This window comes from Prinia subflava, chromosome 4, assembly GCF_021018805.1.
Source record: "Prinia subflava isolate CZ2003 ecotype Zambia chromosome 4, Cam_Psub_1.2, whole genome shotgun sequence".
Taxonomy (NCBI): domain Eukaryota; kingdom Metazoa; phylum Chordata; class Aves; order Passeriformes; family Cisticolidae; genus Prinia; species Prinia subflava.
Window position 1 is genome coordinate 20,671,998 of NC_086250.1, and position 25,413 is coordinate 20,697,410.

A 25,413-nucleotide genomic window follows, 5' to 3' on the forward strand; every position below is an offset into this window, starting at 1 on the left:
TTCTCTGCATACAGACAGTACACTCACCTGTTCTCAGCCCATAAATTAACCACGCTCTCATTCTGCCTATGCAAAAAAGGGGCACACTTCCCTCTTTGTGTACCCAGCTGGGATTACAGACTCCGGCAGCAACGCTGGAGAGGACAAAGCTTGGCTAGAGAGGAATTCTCCCAGTGCAGGGATTGAAATGAGATGTTCCCTGCTTAATGGAGAGGGCTGAAAGAACTTTTGCACCCACACAACAGCTGCCACCTCATCGCACAACCAGGAAGGCACAGGATCCTCCTTTACAGAAATGGCTGGGGGATGCAAAGGGAGCAAAGGAAAACACTTCCCACTCTACTCCATGTATCCTGTCACCTGGAGAGAAGTTTGATTTATAAAGTCACATAATTAAATATTTTTCATCACGACTGTCTGCATCATTTTGAACCTCTTCCATTGTTCTTTTCTTCATCACCCCCACTGTTTTTCCAGTATCTAGAATCTGGAAAAAGCCGACAGCCTTTCATCTTATCAGGTGTGGTTTATTGCCCCCTGGTTACACAGTAATTTTGGTCTCCACTCCATGAAAAGGTCATATGATGGGATATCAGCTCAAGAATTGTCAGTTCGCTGGACAAATAAGGCAGGGACTGCCAATACAATTATAAGAGCCTGATAAGGAAGGCACAGAGAAGAACCAGCAGGAAAGGGAGAAACAACCATAGCAACTTAAAAGGTGAGGGACAATCCCAGAAGAAGGCAAGAAATGTGCCTGGGGGGAGAGAAAGAGAGGAACAGGAGTGTATCTAATACTCTTCCCAAAATAAAAATTAACAACAAGGTAGAAGTGGCTCGGGAGAGGAATCACAGATTCACCCTCATTAACCAGGAAATCTCCCGCTGTGCTGGATGCCTAATTGGGTGGCAGAAGCAACTGGTGGGATGATTATCAAGCTAGCTTCCCTCATAGCTCAGGATGGAAACAAAATAATGTTTTCTCTTTAGAAGTGTAGGTGGGGGGTAGAGGGCACAAATTCCTATTCCTACATGTGTTGCAAGGGCCATCTCTTTTTCTCCTGTAACTGATAAGATGGGATGATCTTGAAAAGCACCTGCTTGGAAAGTTCAAAGGGTTTTCACAATAGGAGAAAAGAGAATCTGAACCAAAGCTGATGGCTAGGAGGGATGGCTGAAGGAAAACCTGGGAAGTGCTGGTGAGGAAGCTTTTCATATGTGACATCTCCTTGTATGCAAGAGAAGTTTACAGGTTGTCTCTCTTGCTAGTAAATGGCCCAAGGGACAAGTATTTGTCCTGCCAATTATTTTCTGAACTCCATAATGGTACGATTCCAGTGGGCTTTTTGCAGGTTTCAGCCTGAAAACAGAAAAGGAAGATAACTGCCCCACAAACCGCATTTACCAACAAGAGGCAACCCTTCCCAGGGCATTTTTCTCCTGGGCCTGCAAGGAGCACACCTCCTCCTGGGATGGCCATACGATCGTTCAGAGCTCCGCAGACCCGAGAGGCAGCAGGAATGCTCCGCAGTGGGTGGGGTTGGCAAGATTTTTAACCCCCCCTTCTAACACTGCCTGCCCCAGGCGCAGGGAGAGCAGGTCCTGGTCCCAGGGCGAGCAGCAGCGAGGAGCAGGCGTGTGCGCAGGGTCGCGGGTCGCTTTGTTCTTCCTCCCAGGCTCGGTCACCCGGGCGTGGGTGGGAGGGACACGCACCATCCCAGCCGCATGTTCCTCGGGGTGCTCCGAGGGCCAGGGCAGCGCCACAGCACTCCGTGTGCCACTGCCACTTCGGCAGGAACATGACGGACCCCCGGGTGTCTGCTGCACAGAGGAAGCCCAGCCTGTCCTTCTCCATTGAGGAAATACTAAAGAAACCTTCTGCCAGCACTGCCCTGAACAGTGAAACCAGGAACAGAAATAGCTACGCTGAGAGTCCTCCGTCCCTAAAAGCAGGGGCACCGGTGGCCTTTGGTAAGTACCAGTTATAACACTTAATGAAAATGCTCCTTGCTTTTTGATCCCTAGAGCTGTCAGGTTTAATTATGTAGAATATTTACTCTTTAACTTTTGTAGGAATTTGGGATTTCCCTTATCAGGTATAAATCATTCATTATATATGCAGAAATAATATTTTTAAAATAATTTGCTTTCAACCTCTCAGTAGACTGGACCGGGGTTTTGTACATTGTAAAGCCCCAATGTCATTGGAGAGGTGAGTATGCAACCTGAAAAGTTATTTCAGGCAGCTCTCCTCAGTGAGGAGTGCTTATTGTAAAAAATACAGCATCTTTCATTTAAAAAAACCAATACTTTTGTTATCTGATGAGGGGGAAGACAAATAAATGCCTGCCATAACAAGGACAGGTATTCAGACTCAGGAAAAGAGAGTAAGACTGCTGCAACTTAAAATTTTTAGAGTTTCACTTATATCAAGAGTTGGTTGTTGTCTGGAATTACAGCCAAATCTCATATCAGCACCCTTTTCTGATAAATTTGACCACTCACCCTTAAGCAGGTGAAATGATCTGTAAGGGTAATGGTAGCTATAGGAGTGGTAGAATCCAATTGCTGGAATAAGAAAAGAGAAAGCATATATGTTTAATCATTTCTTCTTATCATCATGGACACTAGGTTCTTTCATGAACTAAATATAAACAGCTGGTAGAAAACTTGGCATGACTTTGATCTTAGCAAACCAGCAAGTGCATTAGACTTTTTGACTTCAGTGTTCACAGTTTAGTTACTCTGGCCTTGAGTGAAGTTTTACTCCCACAGAAATTTTCTCCTTTCGTTAAACAAAGAACAACATCTAGCATTTTCTGGATTTAGTATCTTTTTTCATCTTTTTCAATCTGCATTTTCCATGAAACAGAGATATTTTATGTATACAAGCAGATCCACTTAAACAAAAAATGACCTGTAGTTTTGACACAAAATTTTCACTCAGCTCTTACTCAACTGCTTTCATCAAAGCTTAATGCTATACTTTATTTTTTGTAATATAGAGACATCTTTTCATGGATCAGGACCCCATTTCCCAGGACACTGGATGAACCACCCATTAGTTAGGGTAGAGAATCTTTTTCCAAAACCTGTCAGACCAAGAAGCCATGCCTTTTTGCAGTTTCATCTCTTTTTATATCCAGGATACCCACCTGGACTGGAAAGCAAACAAGACCTAATGGTGCAGGAAACTACTCATTAGTGTAACATTAGTTACTGGGGTTGGACTTAAGCACCCTAACACTGATTCAGTCATGCTTTGCACAAGGTTTGGGCTTCTTTTTGTTCATCTGTGACACAGGATAACTCATCTCCTCACCATGCAGCAGTCAGCCCAACACTCACCTCACAGCTTTGGGGATGAATATAGCACTGCTGCCTTTGTGCCAGTAACTGTAGCTTTCCATGGAAACTTGTGTGTGAGGAGGAGAGATAGCGTTCTGCTGGTTCTCCCAGAACCATAGGATAACTGGGGTTTGGGAGGACCTCTCCAGGTCATCTGGAGGTACACTTCCTGCTCAAAGAAGAAGCTGTTCAAAAACGAGGCTGCTGAAGGCTTTGGCAAGCATTGCTTGCTTGTTTCACCACTGGTACTATGGTAGGACTGGACCATTTGGAGGTTTCCCTAAGCTGCTTTTTGCCAATTGGAACTGGACAACCAGTCCTGAAAGAAGCAAGAACTTGGTAGTTTGCAGGGATGGACAAGGACATGGCTGATGCTGCTGCTGGTGCAGTGGGGCCCATGTGCCAAAGGAGCACAAGTGCCAGGTTGTTGAAGGAGGAGGAATGCTGCTGTGAGCTCTGGCAGTGTGGTTTTGTGATCTGAACATCCTTTCCTGAGGGCCCATGGCAGTCATTTTGTGCCACTGGATACAAAGTGAGACAAATAACACCACTGAAAATTCAGTCAGTGCTTGTTCTCAACAGGGGCCACAGAACTGCATTTCAATGTGAGTGTTCTCTGGGAACAGAGACAGGACTTTTTTATATTAAGTCTTTTTCACAATCTGTATGTTGAAGCCTAGTCTCACTGTGTGTCTTAGCTAAGTGTGTCTTGGCCACTGCAAGCACAAGGGTCTGACAAATCTGCCTGCAGGACATGGTTGGTTCCTGGGACTGCACTGCCAGCACAGCCTCACCCCAAACTGCTCCACCTGAGCATACAGTCAGTTTTTTATCTTGAAAGCAATGCAGAACCGCCAGGCTTTGCCTTTGGCTTTGCTTCACCACCTTCACACCAGAGAGAGACAGTAGCTGTAGCAAGAGAATATAGTGACTCTTCTCTCCCCTGCTAGAAAGCAAGGCTGGATTCATAAACTTAAGATAATGCAAAATATTAACTAATAAAAACAGTATATATAAGTGAAGATTCACTTCGTTGTTACTGGAAGTAGGAAAACAAGAAAGCTGTAGAAATCTTCCAAAATGATGTTGTACTTTGTTTTTGTAATTGATCAAGGAAGTTAAAAAAATGAAAATAAAACCTTTTCATTGTTTGTTTCTTACCTAAGAATGTGGTGCCTAAGTTTATTACCCTTTGCTTTGTGAGCAAAACTGTGATTTATTCAGATAAGTTATATTTCTTTCAGAAGTGCAATGCCCTGTGCTATATATCTTGGGATAATTGCTGTATTCCAAGTCGTTCAGCTTCATGCCATATAACACTGTCATTAAAAAAATGTGTAAATAATCAGCCATATCTAGTACAGCTCAGTGCTGGCCAAGATCAGGGAACTGAAATGAGCTAGGGAACTTGCTGGAAATTCCAAGATGGGATACAAATCCAACTGCTTTCTCATTACAATTCAGCAGCAGCAAAGAAGGAAGTACTACAGGTCAAGGCTTATTTATATCTTACTGTGGATTTTAAGAATATTCACCACAATCCCATAGGATATTTATCTGATCAAAGCCATGATTCATATGAGAGACAGGAAGATCCAGATAGCACCACACAGGCTACTATAAGGTAAATACTGAGGGCAGAAATTACCATCTGATGTAGACAGTCTCAGTACCAAGATCACACTTGTCCTGGAGTCTAAATCCAGCCATTATGAGCTGAAGGGAGATGGGTGGGACCTGGGGAGCAGAAGGTGCAGAATGTCAGAAATGGTTGGACTTGGTGGTTCTAATGATTTTAAAGGTCTTTTCCAACCTATGATTCTAAATGAGGAGTGCAAACCAAGATTCTCAAGAAAACCCATGGGGGCTGGACCAGATGACTTCTAGAAGTTGATTCTAACAAATTATTCTGAGTCTCTGACAAAAGGGATGTTGTGATACACAGTGCAAGCACCTCACAAAAAGCTGGGGCTTGATTGTGTGTGGGAAGATCTCTGGGCCTGACTCCTAAGTTCATATGTTTTATTGAGTGTAATTCCAGTGAGACTTGGAATAAGGAGTGTGCAGTGTTCTCTGAAGCATTTGGCTTCCCAGTTGCAGTGTTAGTCACAGGGCAGTTCACTGCACAAACACAACAGCTAGAGCTCCTGGAGCTGCAGCTGTTAAAGCCTGTTCGAACCTTTGAAAGCCTCTTACCAAATTAAAAAAAAAAAAAAAGTAATGGACAAGAAGACATTTTAGTATGAAATCTGTGCTTTTCCTCTCAATCTTTTGTCACAATGCCTAGAAAGGGTAACCATTGCCTTTGCAAGGAACACAAACTCCCAGTGAGTGCTGACCTCCTTCCTTGTGCCAACTTTTTCATTTAAAACACAAAATAATATCAGGACTATTTCAGAAAAAAAAATTGTTCCTAGGAACAACTGAAATTCCTAGGAACCTGATTTTAATGTACTTGAAATTACATCTGAAGTGATTGTTCATTACTCACCTGGTTTCTGCCAGTGAGGTTTCACCAACAGGAGATCCTTTATCAAGTTAGGGAAAGCTTAGGATGAGAGTGTTACACCTGGGAAATTAATAGTGAAAGCAGTAACAGATATGGTAATTTCACCATTCTGTGTTATGCCCCATCATGTTAAGGATATGCAAATTATTAGGAATACAACCACCACTTCACACACAAATGTCAATATGGTGATTGTTCACCTTCAGCAACACTCCACCCAGCTTTATCACTAAAGAGGAAACAAACTGAAGGAATGTAACTGAACAGATACCATCTGGCCAATAAGACCAATCCACCCCACCTATTACAAGGAAAACCAATAAACCTGGAAAGCAAAAGAATAGGAAAGAAAAATATGTAGAAGAAACAGAAAAACAACACAATACAAAGATAATTTCGTTTCTTAGTGACAGGCTCTTCCTTGTTCAGAGCCTTAGTAGGACCCTAAAATCATCAACCTTGTGCCTCCACAGGTCTGTCACTCTCCAGTGATTACACAACAAGGTTTAAATGGAACTTAGGTCATCTGAAATAACCTCCTGCTTTCAAATTGAAACCCTGCTATCTTGGCTGAAATTGTCCATCCTTTCTTGTGCAACTGAAAGTCAAGACAAAAAGGCCATTTTGAGCCACAAGTCAAAGTAATTTCTGTGCATGACAGTAACAAGTATCTCATGTTGTGCTCGATTGAAATGTCATTGCTGTCCCTGGGGGGAAAAAAAAAGAAAACTACATTCCCAGGAGGAAATTTTGTCCCATGCCAGTTCATAGCTGTTTTTCAGACCTCCCTGCTGCAGTCACATGAATGTGTACCAAATAAAAATTCAAGCTAGCCTAAAGAGCAACCACTTCACGCAGTCTCTTTACTTGGTCAGAACAACTAACACCACAACACAAACACCACACTACCAAAGAAGGTTGCAATGCAGACACAACTGGGGCTCCTAACTCTCATCTATGTGCTGTAAACTCAGTATCTCTTCACTCTTATCCTCCAGAAAAACTCCTGGATCCATTCAGCCTATCTATGAGGTTCATATTTCTTTGATCTCAAACAACAGATCCTTCCACTCCTTTTCACAAGTTCACAGAGACACTGGCATTTTCCCATCTGCCTAGGACTGTCTTCCATTTTCCCCCTGTTCTTTCTACTTCAGTCTGTAATTGCTCTATCTGTGCTTATATGTAACTTGTGCTCATCACTGGGGTATGTAAGCATCTCAGGGAAAAATTATGGGGAGGAAAGTTATATGTAAGTAATAAAGACGTGAAAAGATTACTCAAAGATTGATGATACTTTAAATAGATAATATTTGAACAATTATTCTTTATTGAAATGAAGCTTTGGCTAATTTTTGGAATGCTTACAACTTAGGTTTCTTCATGTAAGTGTTAACCCTCTATAAAATTCCTATTGTGTGGGCTCTTAGTGAGGGCAGATCAGAATTGTGTACTTTGTCTCCAGACGTTATAATTATCATTGCTTTTAAATTGAACTTGTTTGTTTGAGAAAATAAGTCTCTAAAAAGTCTAAAAAGTTAGATGATTTGCCAATGCCAAACATGACAACATATATATATAAAAGAAATATATATACATATATATGTAAAATGTATATTAAAAAGTGAAGCCTCTTCCAGTACAGCCTGTAGTGGTTCACATCTGCTGCCACTCAGATATGAGAAGGGAGAGGGGACCACAGGTACAGCAAATCCTAGAGCCTAAATGTGGGAGACTGCTCAGGAGTGCAGTCCATTATTACATTAGAATTTTAATATTCTTTGGCAATAATAGCAGACAAACCTGTACTGTCATATTTGCTCCCAGACCATGCAAACTATGAAACCTAAATTCCCAATGGGTACATTATGGTTATGTGTTACCTTTTACTCTGGCTTTCCAAGAAAAGAAATCCAGGTGGGGAGGAGAACTAGAGCAAATTCTAGGTTTGCCATTAAAGCAGCACAGACACAGATGTCTTGTCTCTGAAGAGTCAACTGAGCCATGATTGCAACTATCAAAGGCAGCACATAAACATTTAGCATCAGGGTTTATGGCAAGGCTGTAATATTGAAAAGGGAAGTAGAGAGTGGGATGTTCGGAGTAATTCTCTTGGGACGCTAACAGCCACAGGCAGCCCACTGCTGTAAACCTCGAGGCTTCCCAGCATGGTATATTTCAGTGCATGGCTTTGCAAAGTCTCTTTACATTTATAAGGAGGAGTAAGAACTCATACTACATTCCTGAAGGTGGAAAAGTCATCTGGAAGGTCTTTGTGGTGCCCCTGCTATGCACTGAGGTAATGGTGTTAGTAACTAGGCAACACCATGGCTGAAAAAAGATTATGGCTTATGGGGCCAATTTCATCAGCATTTGGGGTCAGGTGTCCTAGCACATGTCATCACTGGTTGCTGCTGAGGTTACCTTAGAGATTGTTTATAATGTCCTTGCTCAGATCTAAGCTAATGTTTCAGCTGCACTTCATGAAAAAGGCCAACACATGCTTCTCTTGTTTGTCCTGTTAACAAGAGGGTGCAGGTGATTTCACAAAGATGAGTTGGCTGTCAGTACCTCCCTAGATACCACCAGGATCACCTGTCATAAAGGCAGAGAGGAAATGTTGACAGCCTCGGCAAAGGCTGCCCTTAGAATTGTCCAATGCCTAAATCAGAGCAGCAGGCAGCCTAGATGGAGAAGAAAGGACAGAGGGACCTGAATTAGGGAAGACACTGACTTTTTAGCCTATTCATTGGCCCATTTTCCTATAGGGTAGATGAACCTATAGGGACATTTAAGAAAGGACCAGGCTTTTAAAAGCATTTGGCATCCAGCAAATTCCATGGCAATCTTGTTGACAGATTTACAGAGCAGCTCAATACCCACTTTGCTTCCAGGTTCTTCAAAAAAGGCAGCCACTGATTTGGATACTGACAGGGAAGCTGAGATTTCTCGATCTTCTGGTTATGTCTCCTTATTGTTATAGTCCTTTTTCAAAAATCTCTCATAAAGACCATTGAAAGTTTCAAGGTGGAAGGAAGCAGACAACACGCAAGGTTTGGGGGTCAAATTCACCGAGATCTTGTGTCTGCAACATGAGGTAATCTTGGCATTGAAGTACAGCACAGAAGGGTTAGGGCCATTTCAAATATGATCAGGTCTGAATGGTACAGTATCCATACCACTTTTTCACACAAACTGGCAGGTGCACTGAACAGTGGCTACTTTATTCGCAGTTGTCTTGTGCTGTGTCCTTCACAGATTCCAGCAGCCGGAGTCAGTCTGACTGTGACTTACCTTCAGCCAAAATGCTTCTTCGCACCACATGTGCTACACCCATGGCCAAAGCAAGGAGAGTGCAGGCAACTCACTGCAGAAGACCCACTGCCAACCCAGTGTCCCTCCTGGGCGAGGACACAGGACATGAACACCTGGAAGGCAAAAGAAAACACGAGGAAGAGGAAGATCAGCTATGTGGTTTCCCAGTGGACCATCCACTTCGTGGTGAGTGCTTCTACATCCAGACTTTCCCCTTCAATGCCCCAAAACACAACTGTTATCTTACAATTATGTACATGGTGATACCAAGCAACAGACATCACTAATGTTTCCATTGACTGAGTCACAGTAGATGGTCATAGCTCCTGGATGAGTCACAGAGATGGTTCTTCATTCTTGTCATCAAAAGAGTGAAGAGCCACTATCTGAGCGAAAGTTCCAGCTCAGTCCTACCAGCTCTACCAATGTTAGGGGTAGGGACTGCTTTGGGTGTTTATTGCTCTCCTGCTTGGGGTGTGAGGAGTTACCATGTTCTGAGCCTCACTGCCAGGGTTGTGCAATGCTCATTTCTTGGAAAATGTGCATTGCACAACGTGGAGAGAGAAGCTGATGAATAAGCTGAGTCAGCTTCGTGTATTCTGTACACCTTGGACCGACTGTACAGGTGATGAAGAGGTCATCAGCATGCACACAGGCAAACTGGCGACATGCCATAGATCTGGCAGGATGTGTCAGGCACAATTTTCAATTCTGGCCATGTTGGTGAATCTGCTAATTTAATTAGTTATAAGCACTGGTAAACGGCAGTCTATCTCGTAGGCAAAGCACTGGACCACACAAGTATCCTTTTCCAGTATGTTGCACAGAGACTTTTGGCTAAGCAGGATATGTGGTACCTGAATAAGACAAGTTCCTAACAGACAGATGGCAATTAATTAGCAGCATGTGACAAAAATTCCTCTAAGTTCTTTGAGTTTGAGGAAATGTAAATAAAGACATTCATACTACACTCCAGAAAACGGGCTTTCAGACGCAGCACAAAGGGGTTTTTTGCATAATCTGTTATTATTTACTCAAGAGAAAAAGAAGGCACTTCATTTAAGTCCATTGAGGATGGCAGATGTAGGGTTACTCAGCTGGCTTTCCTGAGATCCACACATCATCCTTGCTCCATTCTCTGCAAGCTGGCAGGAGAAACAACACTTTCTGTGACATATATTTGAAAGAAAATCCTTGTTTCTGCCACTGCTGCCATGGTATACATGAGTCTTGTGACAAGCTGCTGTCACCTCCTCCTCTGGCACAAGACAGCCATCAGTCTTGATGCAGGGAGAAGCCTTGTAAGATGACTGGAAATTTTAGCTTTCCTCTGCCCTGTAAGCTGCACACAGCTCATGACAGCAGGGCTAAATCATGGGGGCTCCTGATAGAAGAGCCAGGGCTGTATGTATCTGGCTCTCAGAGTTGCCTCTGAGTATAAAAGTAGAATATTCACATGTGAGGGAGTCTCCAGCCAGGAGGATCAGACCATAGCTGGGAGGTGGATATCCTGACTTGGCACTTAGCTTCATTGATGAGCACCATGGTAGGTATCAGCCTCATCAGTAAAGCAGGGGAAGATACATGTAATTATCTACACAAAACTGAGCCAACATGAGCAGTCCCCTTCAATGGCAACGTGCATTTTAAAGGCATTTTAAACAAAATCCTTCTGTTCCCTGGTTGCAGTGAGGTTTTGAAGACAAGCAGAGGTTTAATGATCTGCCATTTTCTAGGCTACTGGTTCCTGCAGTTGCCAAGCCTTTGATAGAAACTGGCTGAAGAAGGAGGGATAATCTTAAAGCACTGGATTGACGTTTTCCCCATGGTATGCAAACAATGATGTTTCAGATCCCTTCATGCACTATGTCATTCCTAGCAGAGAGCTGAAGGCCTGGGCTAAGATACTTTCCTGTATCTCAAGTTTCAGCCTCCTTCTTCGACTTTACATTACTGGGGAAGAGCTGGCAGCTCTTTTTCTCCTGCTTCTGCCTGTGGCAGGTAGCACCTCTTTCAGACAAAGTCAGCAACAACACCTTCAGGAAGGGCAGACTGCACCATCCTTGGAAGCAGTCTGTAGTCCTGCTGACAGCTCAAGATGATAACAGACTTCTATTTATGCACCTGTCAGCTCTGGGGTGCTTCAGACATGCTTTTGGCATGGCAGCTACAGGTCAGTTATGGGTCCTCTAACAAGGCACATTGGCAGTCCCAAATGCCCTTAGCATATCCATGGAGGTGTCCCCAGCACCTGCCTCACACCCACATCAATGATGCCTGTAAGCACTCAGAGAAACAGCACCAGCCTCAGCAGCAGAAGACCTTTCTGATGTTAAAAGACATCAGAAGCCCTTGGTGGGGTATTCCTTCACCTCTCTCTCTCAGCACACAGCTGTTGATGTAAAATACGTTCATGATTTGTGAGGAAGGGCCCTGGGCTCTATCTAGACAGACACATCTGTTTAGTTGTCAGGGAATAGAAGAAATCAGGCATGCTATACAATCACCTTGGAGGCAGGAGGGCTGGGCTTTGGTGCTATTTTGTATAGGAGGAGAAAGGAGAGGAGGAGGCTTCAACAACAGCCTCCTTCATGGGCATGTGGTCTGAGACAGCAAGAGCACCCCGACTGTGACCCTGAGTAGGGATGTGGAGCATATTTCCAGGAAACCCTGTAACAATTCCCTGAAATTTTTCTTTTCCCACAAAATGGCTTCTGCCCCTAAGCGGTTTAGAAATGAAGTGTCACTTAAGCTAAATAGATTTATGCCCTTATCACAAACCACTTGCAGGAAGCAATGCCTCTTGTACTTTGAACTTAGAGGCTGCATTGTAAGCAAAAAAGGAAGAGCCTTCATATGCTAGAGACATGCTGACACTTAGTTTTGCTGGCATTTAGTTTTGCTATAAACCCTTATTTGAATTTGGGTACCTTAATTCTGAATGCTGTATGCTTTCACCTGTGGCCTTCTGAATGAAAAGCTCAGCAGAGCCTTTTCAGAAAGCCTGGATTCTTGGAAAGCAGCATTGATAAAGCCTGTTTTGGAAGGAGAAACCGCTTTGATTAAATCTGTTTAAGAGGGAGATTATTCCAAGGAAGCCTTACTTTGGAGCTGCAGGTTCAGACTCTGAGCCAGCGTCTGTGAGATGAGTCATTGCCGCCCCTTTGCCATGTGCAACCACCTTCACTGCTAATGTATTCAAAACTTCAGAGAAAGCAGGGCAAACTCTTGTGGTTGTTGGTCAGCCTCTCAGCAACGTGTCTCTGTAAACACCCAAATCCTGAGCTCCCACTTTCCTTTTAATTACTTCTTTCTTGTCTGTCTGACTTCCCTGGGACTCAGCTTGCCAGTTCAGAAGGGTGGAGCACTGGAGCCTGAGAGGATAACATACCCCCATGCCTGCCTGACCTGCGGCAGCTCCCGGTGGAGATTGCCAAGTACAAGATCCCAGCCTAGTTTGACTCCTTCTGGGCAATTGTTTTTCAATTTCTTTTACACATGCTGGGTCTGCTTGTGCACATTGGGTGGATGTGCACTGTAACTACATCCAAAGGCACTGTGTGTGTGCCCAGCAGGTAATGGTTCCAGTCTGCTGCTCAAGCAAAGGAGCAGTCGGTGCCTTGGAGAAGCCAGGTAGCAGCATCACCTTCAGACACTGGTGGATGTCCGGTCTTGTGAGATTTCTTCTCTGGGCAGTAATTCAAGGACATCACAGATTATTTGCTGTAGAGGAGGCTGCCCCAATGAGTCAACATCACCCAAATATTTCCGTCACAGAAATCCTCTGCACATTGCTGATTGGGAGCTCAGAGATCTTTTTATTAATCTAATTGTTTTATTGTTATGATAACATCTGTGATCCCAAAGCATATTGATGAATTCTGGTGGCAATTTTCATAAAGACAACAGAAAGTGTAGAGATAATCTCAGTTCTGGAGGAATTCCAGTATAAGTCATGTCCCCTCTACTGATGCCAGTTGCAGACATCCTTAGCTCAATGTTTATGTTTTCTCTGAAGTCATAAATTCATTTGTACTGTTCATTTGTGGACAATATGGTCAAAACCATGTACCCCCGTGAAACAGCGTGCTTTATCTCTCACGGAACAGTCTTTCCCCCAATATGCTGACTTATCTTAATGCATTTTTGAAACACCCAAGAGACAATGTGCAACAAGCACTGTGCGATCACAAGCCCAGATAAATATCAGCTGCCCAGAATATGCCAATAGGACTGTGAGAAAGAGCACAAGCATCCCATTGTTCTGCAGAAAAAAAGGAAACTATTTTAAATGAAAAGGAAAAGCAAGAGAAAAAAAGAAATGCCCATATATATAATTTGGCTGCCATTAACTGTCTTACCAGCCTTTTGTTTATCTGTGAGAATAGTCCTTGCAGCCCTGTGTCTCTAAAGTGCAGCGTTCCTCTATATACACTTGGAAATACCCCAGATCATTGACCTTGTTTTGGTGGGTTTACTTGAGGTATTGTTGAGGGCTGATTCTTTTTTTTCTCCCTCTTTGAAGACTGACTGTTTATAATGACACCCTGGATATTAAAATAAAACCTGAATCCTTTACTCTCACCCTTCAAACTCTGTTCACATAGAAGTCTCACTGGTACAAGTAAGCACTGAATAAAGCAAAGCTGTCAGCAGCTGGGGACTATCATAAATTCCTTTTGTGTTGTTTCTTCATGGGTTTTGGGTCTGGAGTTTTATTTATTTAAAGCAAATGTTAACATTCAATGCTTTCCTCAAGCAGCCCCTTCTTTCTTGGGAATTTTGTATCCAAAGGGTACATTACACAGGACCCAGAGGTTAATTTGTTCCTTCTAGTCGAATCTGTATAATGTGACCACTTGTAAAGCTGGTGGCACATCATGATTAGTTTATTTCAGAGGTCTTAAAGAGTATTTATTGGCTTCTCCAAAACTGTCCTAGAACTTTTCATTAAAGCCCCAGGATATGGTACTGTTAATCACTGTTCTTTCAAATCAAGGGCAGGTCTTTCACCTACTGTTTTAGCAAGTCCTTTATGCTTAAAGGGGAAACAGCTAAGGCAGGGATGTAAATAAACATTCCTGATTGGGGTCTAGATGTTTGCAGGCACAAATAACCACAAAGAGCAGGAATAAAGAAGAAAGCAGGCTGTCTGTGCAACCTGAAGTAAGCTCAGCTTTCTCCCTGTTGCAAATGGCTGGTTTCTCACAAGGATTTTGGACCAGAGAGTGTGGGGAGAGCAGTGGGGAACCTGTACTCTTTGGTGAGAACCATTATTGATTTAGGCTGGCCACTGCTTTTAAGGTGAGGTTTGACTATGGCAAACATTTACTGAAATGAATATGGCAAGTGTCAAGATTGAGATTTAGCTGCATGGGGAACCTACATATGCATCTACCCCAAATCCACATTGGCCTGAAGGAGTTCATGAAGAATGCAGGCCCTTTGGCCTAGGTACAGACCTGATGGTCTGCTTCATCCCTCAGATATTCTGCTGGCCACTGGCTGTGCCAGAGCTATGCACACCCTCATTTCAGGCAGCAGCATTTGTAAACACTGTCATCACTTTGCTGGCAGACAGGAAAGGTTAAATTCTCCAGGGGCTCAGGTTGATGGTGAGCACGATCCTCCACAACAAACTGTCCACATGAATGGTTTCATACATACTGTCTACTCCTTGCCAGCTCCTCTGACAAGCAGACTTAAGAAACTCCCCTGACCACCACTGTACAGCCTGGCTAAATAGGTTCCTAGGCTGGTATTTTAGCAGTCCTGCTCACACTCCCTGAAGTCTGTACCTCTCTGCGTTTCAGTCATGCTGTCAGGTGATTAGACACCAAACTCAGCACCAGTATAGAAGCAACTATATGAGGGAGTTTGGGACTGAAGAGAGGAGGTCAAGACTTTAGAAGTTCAAGTTATGCTTCTCTGAATTAACTTGGCAGTGCCTGAACAGGCAGCAGCTGGATGCTAAATGCTGTGTTTCCCTAGCAGGAGGCTCTATCGGGACCACATTGTACCTATCCAATTAGGATCAGCCTTATTGGCTGTGTAAGTCCTTCTCAGGCTGAAAAACCACTTTAATAAAGATTAGCCACACTGCAATATTCATGCCTAAACACTGCAGCACAAGCTCTTTTGAAAGCCATAAGCCACCACTTTAACTAGGAGGGGGACTGTCATGGGCACATCCGTGTATACAGGCAAGCAGGTTTTCTCCTGATGCCGTCAGCACTCTGTAATAACTGGAGTTTTTTGCTATGGGGCTGTCTGCCATGAGCAGAATGTCACCACAAGAAAACAACATTCAGAAAAGCCACAAGAAGGAACTGGCTGGAAGACCCACATATCTGAATTACAAAGAAGAGAGAGAGCGAGAGAGAGAGTGAGAGAAGAACTTCTCTGAAAAAGAGCAAAAAAAGGACGAAACAGAACTTAACCAGATATAATAAGGCTCTATTTCATCACACCGGAGTTTCTTTCTGAGAAACAAATGATACAGTCAACTTTGTTACACATAGAAAAATGTGTTTCTGAGGATATATAGCTAAAGCCACTTGTTTGCTTATGTAACTGCTTTCTTCTTGTCTAAGAAGAAGCAGAATCTTTGGATCTGGGTGTCACATGCTGTGTGAGGGTATCTGTCCAGAAATGACAAAGATTGCTGCAAGATAAACTGATCCCACCAATCTTCATCTACCTAGATTACCTACTTCAGGGCAAATATGTGCTAGCACTGATTTCCAGCCCTTCTCCTGCATTTTTAATTCCTTGTCCCTCCAGTGTATGGCCCAAGTGGGCTTGACACTGTCGTGCTTACTGGGGTAAGTGCAAATGGGGGGGTGCAGTGTCAGAGATCTCCCCGAGACAGCATTTTTCTAGCTGGTTTAGAAATACAGCTAAGAAACAGCAGTGCAAGGTGTACCACAGACGATTTGCCTACTACAGAATGTGGTCCAGAAGAAATTTGCCCCAAGTATAGCATTATTGCAGCTATGAAGCTTTTAGTTTACAAACTGCAAATGTTAACAAACTTCTACAAGCAGTAGTTCATCAGTATTGATTTGCTCATGCCTCGAATTTCTTGAAACTGTGTTATACTGGACAGTGGAAATAAGCTGCAATATGCTAAGCTAAAGCTGTGTATATAAGCAATTGCAAATCAGGTGCTTTGCGCTGAGCTTTGTTTAAGGCCTTAATTCCCTAAGCTCCCTTACTTTTTTAGGGAAGGAATGATGGGGGGGGGCTTTAATTTATGTGGTTATTTGGAGGTCAGAGATTACATAATAAAATAAGCTGTGAGAGGCATCTGGAGACTAACACCAGATCTAAGCAGGACCAGCTTAAATCAGATGGTTTAGGCTTTTGACCAGTCAAGTTCAGAGTATCTGCAAGGACTGAGACTTCACAGCCTCTACTGGCTCTCCAGACTACCCTCATGATGAAAACATTTTTTACCTATTATGTAACCAGAATTTTCCTTGCTGCAATTTGTAGCTATTGATCTCATCCTTCCCCTGTGCACCTTCAAGAAGAATCTCTATTTCTACAAAGTTCATGTGTTCCAACTTGCTCCAAGTCTGACCTAGTAATAAAGCAGATCTGCAGAGGACAAATGAGCCTGATACTGAATTTAAAGGAGCTATACTGCTTTATCAGCATAGGGAATCTGGCCCTTCCAATGTCAACAGTAAGGCATGTATAGACAGCTGTATCTCTAAGCATCTGAAAATGCTGACATATTTAGCTGCCTCATATTTTCAGGCTTGGTTTCAGCAGCCAACTAACCTGCAAATGACTTTCACAGAGCATAAAAGCACACTTGAATATCCCTGGCTTTTACATAAAAAATAGCTCAGGAAACTCAGAGAGAGTCTTATTTCCCCAGAGACTCTAGAGCCACATTTGAAAAGCCAAAGTTACACTTCCAACATTTCCTAGTCTTACATCTTCCACCCACATTCTTTATTAGACTGTAATTCTGAATGCTGTTGTTTGCTATGGGATCTCTAAGCTGAGGTCCCAAGGCAAACAGAACTATCAAAGCTACAGTCAGAAAAAGTTTCATCTTGCAAGAGAAAATGTTAACACAGAGTCACAGATTTTTTGCATTTCTTAATAGTCTTTAAAACAATTAAAAATAGAATGACTGATTACTTATTGAAAAAAAATACACTTTTCTATATTCCCTGCTGGCAAAAGCCTTGATTAGTTAGCAGGAGTCTATTTTGTTAACAATTTAATTCATATCTATTCAAAATCAAAGTTTGTCCTTCAGTCTCTACTGGCCCATAACTGACCTCATGTTACTGTATTTTGTTCAGTGTGATGAGTTTCAGCTTTGCAAAGTCTGCTTTCAGTAGGACTGATACTGCTGAGCACTGTGCAGACCCTCCCCTTACATAAGAGTCTTGTATATAACACAGTTCACCTTTCCAGAAGGAAAAATGTGGAGGATTTAGAGTGAATTGATAGGGAGTTTCTTTTGCTTATCAGCAAGTTATCTGGGTCATTTTCATACCCAAGAAGCTGGTATGATACACCAGAAACTCATGCACCTGTACTCTTTGGAGCCATGCTCTCTAGTCCTGGACATTTCTCAGATGTCAGCAGGACAGAATATAGTAAGCCATATAGTAAATGTGAGGTGAAAATCCTCCAAACAAGAAACACCATTATGAACTGGGAACTCTATCTCATCTACAGGGGATGTAGGGTTCTAAGATTTCTACTGTCAGTACTGATGTTTCCCTTTTCTTGCATATAGCAATAAACCCCCTTTAGAATAATCTTTTGAGAAGGTTGAAGTAAACATAATCAGGGCTTCTTAGGAGAAGGTGCCCTTTATAACTTCAGTGTAAACACATACAAATGTTTCTCATTTCAAATCTCTGCCCCAGTAATGCCAGCAAGATTCAGTGGAAATAACATTTTTCTCTTGAGTCTGATGCCAGTGCTGCAGTTTAATGAGTAGTACTTTGATAGTCTGGTAGAAAGTCTAATGATACAGGTTTAACTGTGTTGGACATCAGCTTTATTAGGCTGTTTCTGAGACATGATAGTATTGACAGTGTTTATGATAAATGACACTCCTCCGTTATTCTTGCATGATGGATTTCCTTTCAAAGTCCCCAAAAGGTTTACAAAAGATGAAATATTCACAGTGGTATCGTGTCCGGGTTCCTTCCTACCAAGTTGATGAGCAGAATATTTTAATCCTTATTTTCTGTGTCAACAGAGTCACAATGAGGTTTTGATTACAGAACGAAAAATGTCATTTTCTGGTTGGCACAGAGCCCACTTTATAGCCTAGGTGTTTAGTTACCTTTTCACTGTTTTAGCCCTCCAAAGGATGCTAATGGCTGAACAAAAGGGGGAAAACGTACCAAGTCTCTTTGAGGGGCTGAGCTAACCTTGTCTGGTTAATTGTTCCCATTAGAAAGAGTATGCCTCTAGTTATGTAGTATGAATTGTTAGTTGTCATCAGATGGTGGAAGACCAAAAGCAGCCATTCATAATAGCAATTTTCTCTAACAACATGGTTTCATTGACAATTACTTCAGATCACTGAGTAGCAAGCTCATCACAGTCACTAAAACAGTATTAGAATTTTTATGCACCTATCAGATGCAGTTTTCTGAGCTCAGTAGAAAAAACCCCTGTGATTCACAATGCTTGGGGTGTGGCTTTTTGTGCTGGAAGATACTCCATTTGTGCATCAGAGAAGATTCCAGCTTTTGGATGAGGCTGAACTCCACATTCTGCAGCTGCTTTTTCCTCTTCCTTGCAAGACCTTCAGCATCATTTCGGAGCAACCAAGACCTCATTCTAACTTACATCAAGTGCTGTATAGAGTTCATGATCTAAATAAAATTTCCTGGTGTATGAGGGCATTTCCAAAACACTATAGGAGTGTTGAGGGAAGTACTTTTTGTGATCACACCACAGCAGGTGAAGCAATGGAGCAGTCTAGGAGTCTCCTTAGGAATTCACAGCACCCAAACTTCCGCATGGGTTTCAAGGCCTTATTCTTAAGATTACGTTCTTTCAATTAAGCTTGTTTAGAAAGTCCCCACACCACAACGGTACAGTCAGAAAAATACCTTTTCTTTGCAACTGCAAACTTAAACAGCTGGCTATCCCTGCTGGTGTATGAATGGTATGGGAAGAAAACAGCAGTCAGTCAATGGGTGATCCAGTACTGAAGGACTTTGGTGACAAATTCATTGCAGGTCTAGTGTGGTTAAAATACATAGGGGTTTGTAGCTGTTGACATGCAGTGGATTCATGGAATTGGCTGTGCAAATGGACACTTTTGACTCATTCCTTTAATGATAAAGGAGTTCATTCACATTGTCTGCTAGAGAATGCCAGGAGCCAGTCACCTATGTTAAGTACATGCCTAGATGGTGTTGTAGATGCCATCCCCACTGCAGAGCAATTTACAGAAACTGCTGCATCTCTGAATCTTCTTGTGGTCCTGTAGTTTTTTCCTATAAAAAGTAATATATCTTCCCTTGTTTTTCACAGCTGAGAGGAAAGGGAAACGAAGAATCCGGACAACGTTCACAGCTGAGCAACTCCAGGAACTGGAGAAAATTTTCCAAGTGACTCACTACCCGGATGTCCATGTTCGTAATCAACTGGCAGCAAAGATAAACCTCCCAGAAGCCAGAGTTCAGGTACAGAGTGTCTCCAAAAGGCTACGTTCACTGCAATTCATTCATTATTTGGCATTCTTAATAGTTTATGCCTGGGTGGCAATGCTAATGAGATACATGACCTCTCTCTTACCCTGCAGATGAGGCCAGTATCACTGTTCTCTTTTTACAAATGGGGAAAGAAGTATTTGTCACCCAGCTGTGACTAACCAAATGGAATTAATCAAAGGGTTAACAGGAGCTCTAAGCATACTAAATGCATAGCAAATAGGAGTTACAGATGGTTATGAGCAACCTGTCGGACTCTGTAGCAACAGAACAGCCACTTATGGAAATATTTATTAATCATTTATGAACCATTTATAGGCTAATATTCATCCAGTACAAACTGTCATCCACATCCATCTTCCACAGAGTCTCAAAAAATATGAGAATAGTTGCCAAAATAGATGTGCTTCTTAGTGTTCTGTATTTTGATATCACAGGCTATAAATATGCTGGCTGTAATTTCAGTGCACAGAAACTAGTCTGGTTTCCCCCAGTTGTAATATAATGTTGCTGACTGAGCTAAAAATTGACCCCAAATTCTTACTGCATAGGAAATCTGCTACATTAAAATATACATACTACTCTGTATTGGCATTTGGTTTTGTCTACCAGGCACGGCAGTGATGATTTTTGCATGAGGCAGTTTCTGTACTTGCCCCAATGCTATACTCATTGGTGTGCTTCTTTGCATATATCCCTCTCTAACAATCAAAGTTCAACACAGAGCTGTTTGTTGACTATGACATGCCTGGGACTATTGACTAGCCATGATAATATTGCTTCATTGTTGACAGGGAGACAGGGAGAATTAGACCTGCATTGCCACAGTATGCCCATTAGCAATGTCAGTACACCAACAATGCATTTCCAACAGCATAAAACACAAGCTGGGCTGCCAGTCAGCGTTCTCCACAGAACAGTGAATCACATGAAAGAATGGACGTGTTTCTGTTAAAAAAAATTAATCTGTATGGGGAAAAATAAAAATGAGTTATGGGAAACATCAACCTGAGATGTAAATGAAAGACATAAAAAGTCCCTCATGTATGAAGTGCAGATGGCAAATTCCCAATTCAGACAGTGTTATACATGACACAGGAAATTCTGTCTTTGACCTCATCCTGCCTGATAAAGGGAAATCAGCCACAGAACTAAAAATTAGCAGCAACTCAGGTTCAAGTTACAAGTTATAATTTTGACTGACCACATTTGTCACACAAATCAAATAGCACACAGAGAATTTGCATCTGCTCTTGCTGCTTTGAAATAATAGTTTTGACAAGTCAAATCACCTCAGAAATATAACTTAACTGTCAAAAAAGTAAGTGAACAACCATTCGGTGACCAAATGAAACCCTTTATAACCCTGAAAAATCCTCCAATCAAGAAAAAAGTTATGATTGCTGTGAAACAGCTTTAGTGGATAGATGAAATTGTATAACTGCATGTGTTACACAGAAAAAATTAAGAATCTTGTATGAGTAAACACGAGAAACAAAAAATTATAAAAAATAAATAAGAAAAGCAGGAGTTTGCAGGCCAAAACTTTGGTCAGAAAAATTAAGAATCAAAATCTCAATGAAAGTCAATTAAGAACAGAAAAACAAAACCCAAAGCAATCAATTATATTGATCTCTTACTTTATAGAAACAGTAGGACTGTCAAGGATAATGCATAAATGGCAAAGATGTTCAGTCATAATTTCTGCTCTGTCCTTGGAAATATGTCAGGTAAGGTGGCAACACTTTCTATAAGGATAATGTTAAACAGCAGCTGCTACAGACAGATATTTTTTAATCTACACATCTAAGTAACTTACCTCTAGTGGTTCTGAAAAAACTGCTTGAGAAGTAGTTTGGGTCATCAGTGTTCATATGTAATCAGTTCTGGAGCATGAGAGACATTCCATTCCATGGGCCTTGAAGAAATTTAATGTTGTGTCAGTATTTAAAGGGTAAACAGGACAACTGGATAATGACTGGCCTGTCAGATAAACATTGATTTTTGGCAAAACTGTGAAAAGAACTGTATACTCTGTTAATGGAGAGGTAAAGAAAAGATAACATATTTAACATATTTAATTTTTATCAGCACTGATTCATGAAAATAGACACTGCCAAACTCATCTTTTTGTGAAATTATGAAAATATTTATCTTATTATGAAATTACTAGTGATAGTTTTAAACTAAAAGAAGGTAGATTTGCTTTGTGTATGAGGAAGAAATTCTTTATGGTGAGATTGGCAAGACACTGGAACAGATTGCCCATAGAAGTTGTGGGTGTCTCATCATTGGAAGTGTTCAAAGTCAGGCTGAATGAGGCTTTGGGCAACCTGGTCTAGTGAAAGATGTCCCTGCCCACAGCAGAAGCATTGGAACTAGATCTTCTTTAAAAGATGCATTCCAGTCTATGGTTGTATGATTCTGTGTATTTGGTTGATAAAGGCATTATATCTGTGGTAGACAGAGCATGAGGAATTGGTTTAAAACACAATAAAAAGAGCTCATGCTGGTATTGAGAAATCATTTTAGACATAAGGGTGCTGGGGAGCTGGTTGGGCAAAAAAGAGCAGTTTGGTCTGAGAAGCATTAAAATCTTTTTCTTTAGTTAAAAAAAAGTAAGTCCATGAAATGAGAACTTTATCCCATGTGCATATTTTAGAAGGAACGTTTCAGAGACTGAATGTTGGCTGGAGTGCCCCCTTTGCCCTCTATCACTTTGTGAGTGTTAAATGGTGTTGTTTCACCATATAACTCCTGCGTGGTAGAAAAGGAATGGAGAAGTTTGTACAGACTAAGCAGTTTCCAGACACATGCAAACTCAGATAAACAAAACCGTCCTGTCAGTAACCCCAGATACTTCTAACTATCAGCAATATAGCAAAGGGCTCCTGATATTCCCATTACTTCTTGGGTGAGAGATGCAGAAATAACTGAGCTGCTCATTATTTGGCTTAAAGTACATATGTATTTACATCCAATAGCACCTGGCTTCAATAACTAACTCTTTGTGTTCATGTGAACCACTTGCTTACATTCAAACAGCAAGTACCTTAGCAAGCTAGAAACTGCAGTTGAAGAGGGCTTTACCTTTTCACAGCAGTGCAGCAAGATGCACAACTGCAGCTGCACAGTAAATACATTTATGCCTCTGCTAGAAGGCAGACTGGTCAAATTAGCTGATAGATGAAAGAAACTCCACAGAGAAAATTAGTTATCTGCTTTCCAGTGCAAAAGAGATGGCAGACAACATACTTAGATTGCTGAGTGATCCCCTTGGGTCTTTCACTTAGGTCCCTTATGTGAATTTCCAAATGCTACCAGCTAAATATAGGTAGAACCCTGTTACTACATCTCCACTGGTGACAGACTTTCATTGTAGCCCAGCAAAACATCTAGGTGGATCCTTTCTCAGTCTATTCACTTGGAAACAGGGTGGAAGAGCTTTGTTATGAAATGTCACACCATCTAGGGGAAAGAGAATGCTGTGTGCATTGACCACTGCACAGCTCTGACCACAGAAGGATCTGCTCTCCCCAGAGACCCTTGGAAAACCTGCAATACTGTCTTTCCTTGAACAGGGTGATCCTATTTCTTCTGTGAGCCACAATAGAAAACAGGGTATCATGGTAGTCCAGAGATCCCATATGCTATGCAAAGTGTGAAAAGTGCTCTGTCAAACCCAGAGGTTTGCTTCAGATTCAGCCTCTGGTTCTGCTGAGCTGGAGATCAATGTTTTCTGATGCTCAGAGTTTAGGGGAAGTAGTTGGCTGTGAGAAATTCCTCCTTCGTATTCTGCTAATTTCTGTACCTTTTCTTTCTTAACTTTCTTCAGATCTGGTTCCAGAATCAGCGAGCAAAGTGGAGGAAACATGAAAAGTTTGGCAACTTTGGTGGCCTTCAGCATCTGACAGAAGTTGATTTTGTTCCTGCTCCCAAGTCTGATATCACAGTGAGTACTGGACACTTTGTGTAAAGCCACTGAGGGAGAGCCAACTATCCTCCACCAGGTAATCACTTCACCAGTAATCCCATGGGACTATCCCAGTGAAGGAGCACTGGAAGAGACGAAACTGGCAATGTGATGACAAGAAATCCCACCATCAATCCACTGATCAAATAACACATTTCTTCACAGAATTACACCTGTTTCATAAATATTCTGTGAGGTGTCTCTTGTAGGGTGGTCCTTCCCCATTTTGCTTCTGAATCACTTCCCTGTAAATCATACTTTGATTCACAATGTCTTTATAATCAGAAATTTCCTGAAAAGGAGGACCTAAGACATTTGCAGCCACAAAGCCATGCTCCTTTACAGGCAGTATCCCTTTACAACATCCAGCCCTGGTTTGGCTGACCAGCACTTTTTGCCCTTGACCTATGCTTTAGCAGTCCAGAACTGTCATTTTTTAGGCTGCCACACAGGCTCTTTCCCTGACAGGAGTTTTTTCATGGCTAGAAAAAAGGGTATATTGCTTTGTGTCCTGGGTGACAACACACCACTGGGTTTTAGGAAGTCTGTTTTTCTAAACTTTTCTTCTTAATTACTGAGCACTGAGGAAACAAATAAGGTTAGTTGTAAAATTCATCTAAGCAGAAGTCCATACTGATTCACCTGAGACTATGCTTTTTTTCTTGAAAGGCTCCTAGCTTGATGCCAAGAAAGCTCTCTGCTTCCTTTCCTGCCGTGGGATACTACTCACCACTGCAAGGACAGCTGACAACTGCCCGGCTGCCCAGCACACTCTCCTTTGCTCCCTACCACATGGAGCTGCTGCCCTTCCCAAAACCATACTTGGTCTTCAACGTCCTGCCCCCTTACAGCTCGTTGCTACCCCACAAGTTGGAAAGGAGCAGCATCTGTGCCAGCTCCTCATAGAGGAGGACATGGGGCCATGGGGCCTTTGGGAAATGCCTTTCCCCGTGTTCTCCGTGAAGGTGTGGGGCTTCTCTCCTTGAACAAACCTGCTGGGATGATGGGTGGCAATGGTGCCAGGTCACCATGCTGGAGTAGTGCTGCCAGGAGTTGCCACAGCCCAATGGATGTGGGCAAGAGGTACCAAGGACCAGAAAGCAGCTCCTCATTTCCCTGAGGAGCAGCATACTCCGTGGAAACCCAACCTTTCAGCTGACAGCCTCTCCCCAGAGGGACACTGCAGCAGGCAGCCCTGCAAAAGGACTGGGATTTTACTCAGCCACAAGACATTGGCTGACCCTATTGCACTGATGGCTTGGGACAGGAAAGATGCCTGGGATAAAGTGTGCATAGGCCTAAGGTCCAGCCAAAACTGCTTTTCTCTGCAGTTTGGTCACTTTCCTCAAACATTCTGGTCTTCATGTACTGGGCTGCTGCAAAGAACATGTTTAGGTCAAAAATCAAACTTTCAAGATACATTTTTTTTTCAAGCAGTCTATGGCAGGAGGGGAGGGGGGGTGTTGATTTGCTGTCTGTGTTTTTGACTTGAATAAAGGGGAACAAACACAATCTGAGCTGAAATATGACAGTCTGAGTTCTGGATTTGGTACTGCAAG

General features: G+C 42.3%; 1 protein-coding gene across 1 annotated transcript; it reads left to right on the top strand.

Moving 5' to 3' along the window:
• Positions 1-1,696: 1,696 nt before the first annotated feature.
• Positions 1,697-25,413, top strand: ISX (intestine specific homeobox). Its single transcript, XM_063394885.1, has 5 exons — positions 1,697-1,971; positions 9,116-9,358; positions 19,703-19,854; positions 23,717-23,833; positions 24,524-25,413. The coding sequence occupies exons 1-5, from the start codon at positions 1,800-1,802 to the stop codon at positions 24,758-24,760; spliced, it is 921 nt and encodes a 306-aa protein (XP_063250955.1). The 5' UTR covers positions 1,697-1,799; the 3' UTR covers positions 24,761-25,413.

Excerpts from the sequence above, each read along its gene's own strand:
- ISX (XM_063394885.1), top strand. The coding sequence starts at position 1,800 with ATGACGGACCCCCGGGTGTCTGCTGCACAGAGGAAGCCCAGCCTGTCC. Across the intron at positions 9,359-19,702 it reads AGTGGACCATCCACTTCGTG|CTGAGAGGAAAGGGAAACGA; the intron begins GTGAGTGCTTCT and ends TGTTTTTCACAG. Across the intron at positions 23,834-24,523 it reads CTCCCAAGTCTGATATCACA|GCTCCTAGCTTGATGCCAAG; the intron begins GTGAGTACTGGA and ends TTTTCTTGAAAG.